Here is a 9,221-nt window from a genome sequence, read left to right as displayed (position 1 = left end):
GATAGCATATTCAAAAGCAGAGACATTACTTTGCCAACAAAGGTCCGTCTAGTCAAGGCTATGGTTTTTCCTGTGGTCATGTATGGATGTGACAGTTGGACTGTGAAGAAGGCTGAGCACCGAAGAATTGATGCTTTTGAACTGTGGTGTTGGAGAAGACTCTTGAGAGTCCCTTGGACTGCAAGGAGATCCAACCAGTCCGTTCTGAAGGAGATCAGCCCTGGGATTTTTTGGAAGGAATGATGCTGAAGCTGAAACTCCAGTACTTTGGCCACCTCATGCGAAGAGTTGACTCATTGGAAAAGACTCTGATGCTGGGAGGGATTGGGGGCAGGAGGAGAAGGGGATGACAGAGGATGAGATGGCTGGATGGCATCACTGACTCGATGGACGTGAGTCTGAGTGAACTCTGGGAGTTGGTGATGGACAGGGAGGCCCGGTGTGCTGCGATTCATGGGGTCGCAAAGAGTCGGACATGACTGAGCGACTGTACTGAACTGAACTGAATTCTGTCCATGTTTTTTCTGAAATCAATATGCCTAAAACGAATTAATGTTTTATTCTTTCCCCTCTCCTCACTGTCCAGCTGACCAGGCAGAAACTGAAATCTTTCATCTTCGATCTTCTCTACCCTCTTCTGCTACATCTAGTCATCCCCAAACTGAGTCCTTATACTTTCTCAAATATTTTTTGTATCTATACAGTTCACTCCATCCCCACTACCTCTGTCTTATTTGTCTGATAAGTTTTCCCAGCACTGTCCTTGAGTGATTAAGTATGCTTCACTTGAAGCAGCCACTTTTAACACACTTATTTTCTTCTAGGCTTTTGGGTCCGTGTGTATATTTATACACATTGTCATGTAATTATCATCTTACTTTTTATTGTCATTTCCCAGTTTTCTAAGAAACTCAGGTGTTCTTGAGATACGTCTTTTATATGACAAAAGGATTTCTTGGTCACATTTGGAAAACAGTGCATACTGTAGCTTTCTGGAGATTCATAATATGCATTAGTGTGTTAAAGGCCCTCAGAAGTTCTATGTATTCTAATAGGTATTGAATATATGTGATGAACAAAACTAGTTTGGAGCTTATGAAATCCTACGGAGTTTTTTCCTAACCTTGTCTTACTATCGTTGCTGTGTTTGGTACTGGGCATTATTCTTTCCTCTCTAAAACTGCTCCTTTGTCACCTGTGACACTGAATTCTCTTGATTCTCCTGATAGTTCTTTCATGGCTCCTTCTTTATTTTAATGAGTTCCTTTTCCTCTGTGCTATACAGTAGACCCATGAATGTGGGTTTGAACTGTGTGGGTTCACTTATATATGGACTTTTTTTAATAAATACATACTACATGGTCTGCAGTTGGTTGAATCTGCAGATGGGAGAGCCTGGATACAGAGGGCTGGCTGTAAATTTATACATGGGTTTCTGACTGTATGAGGCCTAATGCCCCTAACCACTGTACTTGGTGATTCTTGACTAAGCTAGTCCACCTGTCATTTCACACTTTGTCTCACCTACTCTGGTGGTTTCAAACGTCATATTTGCTAATGACTAATTGTTTTAATCAGCCCTCAAAGGACAATAGAAATGTTTTAAGTACAAGGGCTATCTCTTATATAGAATCTGAAGTAATTTTGAGCCTTCTGGGGAAGACAAGCTAGGAAGCTACCAGCCTCCACTAGTAGACAACCAAGCTAAAAACAAGTCGTCTTGACTCTCCCTCTCACATTTGTCAGATTCTCTCAGTTTCAAATCCTGAATTCTCATATCCATTTCCTCCCCTCCAGCGTCCATGCCTCACCCCTATTTCATGCCTTCATCATCTCTTGTGTGAACTGACTCAAATAGCTTGCTTCTGCATGCAGTTTGCTGTTCAGTTACATCCTTTAGAAAAAAAATCACCATGTTGTATTGAAAAATGCCAGTCTCATCACACAATTCTCTTGCTTAAATACCCTTAAGTGGTTTTCCTGTATCTCTAGAGTGAAGACAAGAACCTCCTTAACAAAGGATAGAGCGGTCTCTTCTGTCTTCCCTTTACCTTTAACTGCCATGGCTGTTGTTTACTTCATCTGCATTTTTTCCTCTAATGTAATTGTCCACACTACTTCATTGTTTTGCAATAACCTTTTCTTGGTTCCTAACTTGTATGAATTAACATCGCTTTTATTGCAGTTTTGTATAAGCAGATGATTATAATGAGACTTCTTCCTCTCTAGACTGAACTCCTTGAGATCAAGGAGTGTGTTTTACTTCTAGCATCTCTGGTACTCTGTGTTTGTTGAATGAGTCTTGTACAAACTCATTCCTCGTCATGGTCCTTCAACACTTATGTCTCCCAACTCCCACCCCACCTCTGTTGAATCTAATTCCTCAGCTGCAGGTTCTACTAAGGGAGTTTCCAGGTACCTAAATTCTGCAGGTTGGGAGAGACGTCTACTTTTTTCAAATGATGTAGCACCATTTGAGTACAGAGTACAGAGAAATCCAAACCAGAGTACAGAGTACAGTGTACAGAGAAATCCAAACAGTGTTAATATTTTGCACATAAGACTGAATATGTTGAATATGTTGCAGGAAGAGGGACCCCTTCTAGGGTCCAAGAGTGTATGTTCTTGTCTAACACTGGAAATGAATTGTCTGAGGAGACACACGTGGTGACAAAGTAAGAGATTTTATTGGGAAGGGGTGCCTAGGCAGAGACCAGCAGGGTCCGAGAACCCAAGAAAATTGCTTTGCCACCTGGCTTTCGGTCTTGGGTTGTTATGGTGATGGGGTTTGTTTTCGGGTCATCTCTGGCCAGCCATTCTGACTCAGGGTCCTTCCTTGTGGTCATGCATCGCTCAGCCAAGGTGGATTCTAGTGAGAAGGACTCTCAGGTTGGTAGGAATCAGGGGCTGGTGTCTCCGTTCTTCTTTTGACTTCTTGCAAATTCTTTTGATTGGTGATAACTTGTTAGTTTGCATTCCTTACCAGGACCTCTTTGTTAAGACAACTCATGCAAGTGACTGCTATCTTGCCTGGCCAGGGTGGCTGGTGTCAGTCAGTGTTTCCTCTAACAAATATATTTTTAAAACTTACATATGATATTGTTATATGTATTGATTAAACTTGTTTTTCTGTTACACAAACTTGTCAGTGGAGACCGAGTTAATGTTACAGGTCATTTGCATTTCTATCAATTTAATATTGTCTTTAGAAATACAAAATCCAACAATTGAAGTAATTTTTTTAATATAATTTTATTTACTTATTTTTGGCTGTGCTGAGTCTTAGTTGCTGTGCAGGCTTTTCTCTAGTTGCTACACGAGGGGGCTACTCCCTAGTTGCAGTTGACAGGTTCTCATTGCAGTAGCTTTTCTTGTTGTGGAGCATGGGCTTTAGGGCATGCAGGCTTCAGCAGTTGTTGCTCCTGGGCTCCAGAGAACACACTCAGTATTTGAGATACATGGGCTTAGCTGCTTCACAGCATGTGGGATCTTCACAGATCAGGGATCAAACTGTTTTCTTCTGCATTGACAGGCAGATTCTTTACCACTGAGCCCCTAGGGAAGCCCTGAAGTAATCCTTAAGATACCTCTAAGCCGCAGTGTAAAATACTGCTAGCAGAAGCAAAAGGCAAAGGAGAAAAGGAAAGATACACTCATCTGAATGCAGAATTCCAAAGAATAACAAGGAGAGAGAAGAAAGCCTTCATCAGTGATCAGTGCAAAGAAATAGAGGAAAACAGTAGAATGGGAAAGACTAGAGATTTCTTCAAGAAAATTAGAGATATCAAGGGAATGTTTCATGCAAAGATGGACACAATAAAGGACAGAAACTGTATGGACATAACAGAAGCAGAAGATAATAAGAAGAGGTGGCAAGAATACACAGAAAAACTATATAAAAAAGATCTTAATGACCCAGATAACCATGATGGTGTGATCACTCACCTAGAGCCAGACATCCTGGAGTGCGAAGTCAAGTGGGCCTTAGGAAGCATCACTAGGAAGAAAGTTAGTGGGGGTGCTGGAGTTCCAACTGATTTATTTCAAATCCTATAAGATGATGCTGTGAAAGTGCTGCGTTCAATATGCCAGCAAATTTGGAAAACTCAGCAGTGGCCACAGGACTGGAAAAGGTCAGTTTTCATTCCAATCCTAAAGAAAGGCAATGCCAAAGAATGTTCAAACTACTGCACAATTGCACTCATCTCACACACTAGCAAAATAATGCTCAAAATTCTCCAATCCAGGCTTCAACAGTATGTGAACTGAGGACTTCAGATGTTCAAACTGGATTTAGAAAAGACAGAGAAACCAGAGATCAAATTGCCAACATCCATTGGATTATTGAAAAAGCAAGAGAGTTCCAGGAAAACATCTACTTCTGCTTTATTGACTACGCCAAAGCCTTTGACTATGTGGATCACAACAAACTGTGGAAAATTCTGAAAGAGATGGGAGTACCAGACCACCTTACAAGCCTCCTGAGAAATCTCTATGCAGGTCAGGAAGCAACAGTTAGAACTGGACATGGAACAGCGGACTGGTTCCAAATTGGGAAAGGAGTACATCAAGGCTGTATACTGTCAACCTACTTGTTTAACTTATATGCAGAGTGCATCATGCGAAATGCTGAACTGGATAAAGCAAAAGCTGGAATCAAGATTGCCGGGAGAAAAAACAATAACCTCAGATACGCAGATGACACCACCCTTATGGCAGAAAGTGAAGAGGAATGAAAGAGCCTCTTGATGAAAGTGAAGGAAGAGAATGAAAAAGCTGTACTGAAACTCAACATTCAAAAAGCTAAGATCATGGCATCCTGTCCCATCACTTCATGGCAAATAGATACGGAAAGAATGGAAACAGTAACAGACTTATTTTCTTGGGCTCCAAAATCACTGCAGATGATGACTGCAGCCATGAACTTAAAGACACTTGCTCCTTGGAAGAAAAGCTATGACCATCTAGATAGCGTATTAAAAAGCGGAGACATTACTTTGCCAACAAAGGTCCATGTAGTCAGAGCTCTGATTTATCCAGTAGTCATGTATGGATGTGAGAGTCGGACCATTAAGAAAGCTGAGCACTGAAGAATTGATGCTTTTGAACTATGGTGTTGGAGAAGAGTCCCTTGGACTGCCAGGAGATGCAACCACTCCATCCTAAAGGGAATCAGTCCTGAATATTCATTGGAAGGACTGATGCTAAAGCTGAAGCTCCAATGCTTTAGGCATCTGATGCAAAGAACTGACCCATTGGAAAAGACCGTGATGCTGGGAAAGATTGAAGGCAGGAAAAGAAGGGGAGACAGAGGATGAGATGGTTGGGTGGCATCACAAACTCGATGGACATGAGTTTGAGCAAGTTCCAGGAGTTTGTGATGCACAGGGAAGCCTGGTGTGCTGCAGTCCATGGAGTCAAAGAGTTGGACATGACTGAGCAACTGAACTGAACTGAAGTGTAAAGCTGATTTTGTATTGTCTTTCTTGTGTGTATCAAACCCAAGATCTCTCACATACTGCTCAGAACTTTTCTGCTTTTGAATCATGTTGGTGTCTGTTATGATTCTTGCAACATAATTCATTTATGTTTTGGAATCAGTGCAGTAGTCTCATAACTTTCCTTAGTTTTGCCCCCTTTTAATCTATCTGTTACACCTTGCCAGGATGATATTTTCTGAAAACTTTGATCTGATCATGAGCCTTACTTAACATCTTTTAGTGGCTCCCCATTGCCTTCAGAATTGAGCAGACTCCTTAGCCTGGAAGTTAGCCCTGTGTGCCTCTAGCTGGTCTCTCAGTACTCTGAGTATGCAGCCCATGCTCTGGGTGTACTGAACAGTAGAGTCCTGTGATTCCCGCTCTCAGGCATTACCACCATTGCACAAAAAGCTTCCTTGACTGCTGCTCTCCTCCTGCCCACTCCTACTCCTCACCTACTTCCTTTCCATCCTTTCAGCCTTCCTCCTGGAATGTTCTGACATTCCCATCCCCACCCTGGACTTCTGTTCCCATTGCACACGGTGTTTAAATAACGTATTTATTTGTTTCTTTGTCTGCCTCCATCATCTTGAGGACAGGGATAGTGAACGTCCCGATGTTTGGCAGAGTACTTATTGCATGTATGTTCTCCATGGATATTTGTCGACTGTTTGTCTACTGTTGGTAATTCTGGAGTACACTGTTAACTTTTCAAACTCTTGTTTTTGTAGCCTCAAGGAATAGGTTCTCCTAGTGTTTATCATGCAGTTATCGTCATCTTTTTGGAGTTTTTCGCTTGGGGATTATTGACAGCACCCACCTTGGTGGTAAGTAATCCTTTAACTTATTTTTCACTGACTTTAAAATCTTTTTTCTTCAATTTGGTGGGTGGGGAATGGCTTTTTTACCTTTCCGAGGTTAATTCTCCCCCCAGTGTCGTCAGCCCTTTAGTGTACTGTATTTTACTGCTTTAGTTGTCTTTTCCAGCTTTCACTTCTCCCTTTTTCATAGGGCTTAGGTGGGTGTGATTCGTCTGATGAATACTGGACAAATTTAAGCGGGGGCTCAGTCCCCACTCTGTGTAGAGTGGAAATGATTCTTATACAGGCTTAGGAAAAATGATGTTTAGCCCTGAATCACTCAGCATTATCATTTTGAGATTCATATCTCTAGTTACATTTTCAAAATATAAGTTTCTTTTAGTTTAGGCCAAGTATATAGAGGTGGCCATCTAGGAAGGTCATTCTTTCTATATCCCTAAGCTGATTTTGCTCAAATATTCCCAGGTTTAGAATCGTAGAAAAAACTTCTCTGTAAGATTGAACATCTTAGGTAATAGCTAGTTTTCTCCTATCAGTATAGAGGAGAGGAATGGAATGAAGGAAGAACTAGTTACAGTAGAACTCTGTAACATCTTGAAAAGTGTAATCACAGCTTGCCAAATCCCAGAAGAACAGATTTTTAAGATAACTTTAAAGAGATACTTTCTTATATTTTCAAGAACTTGTGTGTAGATAACCAAAAAAGACTTTTATAAAAAGTTTATTATAAATAAATTGAATGATCATATAAGGATAGTTTAAACTAGTCTAAGAAAATTTATGTTCCATATTTCTTGACATGTTTATTATATGGTTATATAATCATTACTGTATCTACATAAAACTGATGTCTAACAGTTACTTTGAATATACAAGGCATATTTATAAATACTGCTAAAACAAGTTTCAAAAGAAAATGAAATCTCAAATAAATATAATTCCTTTTGTAATAAACCATGCTTTGCAAGTTATGGCAGTTCCCTGAATGAATGACAGTTCCCTGACATATAATTTTAGGAATTCTGATTTGATTATGTTTTGAAATCCTTTCTTTTTTAAAAAGGAAACAACTCATTTACCTGTAATGGGCGATCAGTTTTACATAAATGAATTTTCAAACTCATTGATATGTGACATTTAAATGTCTGACTTTTTTTTAATTTAATAATTTCTGATGGGAATTTTTCAAATAATTTACACATTTCCTGCTGTCATAATCCATGAGCACTGATTTGAAGCTTAATCATATGATGCAGGTTCATTATGACATTTGTATGTACATTATACTGTAATAACCTGATGTCAAGTGCTACTGGGGTGCTATAATAACTGTTCTCTCACAGTGTTTAAATGTTTGTTTATTTGGTTGCACTGGGTCTTTGTTCCTATGTGTAGGCTTTCTCTGTTTGTGGCGAGCAGGGGCTACTCTTGGTTGTGGTGCCTGGGCTTCCCATTTTGGTGGCTTCTCTTGCTGCGGAGTGCAGGCTCTAGATACACAGACTTAAGTAGTTGTGGTTCGAGGGCTCTAGAGCAAGGGATTGTAGTTATGGCACACAGGCTTGGTTGCTCCACAGACTGTGGAATCTTCCCAGGCTACAGATCGAACCCATATCCCCTGCACTGGCAATTAGATTCTCATCCACTGTACTATATTAGCTTTCTAATATTACAGTGTGCTTATTTATAATCTACCAATTTAGCACATCAGTCTCTCTGGCTGGTGTTTAGTTTAAAGGACTTGAGCTTTGTAATAGCAAACAGTTTGTATATATTTATATTATGATGAGTCCAGGCACAGTCTTAAGCACTATAAATACATTTTTATTATTAATCCTTAAAGGATTTCTTTGCAGCTGAAGATGGCGAAGCTCTACACAGTCAGCAAAAACAAGACCAGGAGCTGCCTGTAGCTCAGATCATGAACCTTCTTATTGCAAAATTCAGACTTAGATTGAAGAAAATAGGGAAAACCACTAGACCATTCAGGTATGACCTAAATCAAATCCCTTACAATTATACCATGTAAGTGAGAAACAGATTCAATGGATTAGATCTGATAGGCAGACTGCCTGAAGAGCTATGGATGGAGGTTTCTGAAATTGTACAAGAGGCAGTGATCAAGACCATCCCCAAGAAAAAGAAATGCAAAAAGGCCAAATGGTTGTCTAAGGAGGCCTTACAAATAGCTGTCAAAAGAAGAGAAGCGAAAGGCAAAGGTGAAAAGGAAGGATATAACCATCTGAGTGCTGAGTTCCAAAGAATAGCAAGGAAAGATAAAGCCTTCATCAGTGACCAATGCAAAGAAATAGAGGAAAACAATAGAATGGGAAAGACTAGAGATCTCTTCAAGAAAATTAGAGATACCAAGGGAAGAAATTTCACGCAGAGATGGGAACAATAAAGGACAGAAACAGTATGGACCTAACAGAAGCAGAAGGTATTAAGAAGAGGTGGCAAGAATTCACAGAAAAACTATACAAAAAAGATCTTAATGACCCAGATAACCATGATGGTGTGATCACTCACCTCAGTTCAGTTCAGTCTCTCAGTCATTTCCGACTTTTTGCGACCCCATGAATCACAGCACGCCAGGCCTCCCTGTCCCTCACCAGCTCCCAGAGTTCACTCAGACTCACGTCCATCGAGTCAGTGATGCCATCCAGCCATCTCATCCTCTGTCGTCCCCTTCTCCTCTTGCCCCCAATCCCTCCCAGCATCAGAGTCTTTTCCAATGAGTCAACTCTTCGCATGAGGTGGCCAAAGTACTGGAGTTTCAGCTTTAGCATTATTCCTTCCAAAGAAATCCCAGGGCTGATCTCCTTCAGAATGGACTGGTTGGATCTCCTTGCAGTCCAAGGGACTCTCAAGAGTCTTCTCCAACACCACAGTTCAAAAGCATCAATTCTTCGGCGCTCAGCCT

At 40.6% G+C, this 9,221-nt stretch overlaps 1 protein-coding gene across 1 annotated transcript in view; it reads left to right on the top strand.

Moving 5' to 3' along the window:
- The window catches only part of HIAT1 (hippocampus abundant transcript 1), a 52,105-nt gene that overhangs the window by 12,784 nt on the left and 30,100 nt on the right, over window positions 1-9,221 (top strand). Inside the window, exon 3 of the mRNA XM_010831035.1 lies at window positions 6,212-6,307. Within this exon, the coding sequence (XP_010829337.1) occupies window positions 6,212-6,307 (96 nt within the window). The remainder of the gene's footprint in view (window positions 1-6,211; window positions 6,308-9,221) is intronic.

This window comes from Bison bison, unplaced genomic scaffold (genome assembly GCF_000754665.1).
Source record: "Bison bison bison isolate TAMUID 2011002044 unplaced genomic scaffold, Bison_UMD1.0 scf7180017864519, whole genome shotgun sequence".
In the NCBI taxonomy this organism is placed as follows: Eukaryota; Metazoa; Chordata; class Mammalia; order Artiodactyla; family Bovidae; genus Bison; species Bison bison.
The sequence above is the reverse complement of the archived record's forward strand: the minus strand, read 5'-3'. Positions and strand labels throughout refer to the sequence as shown.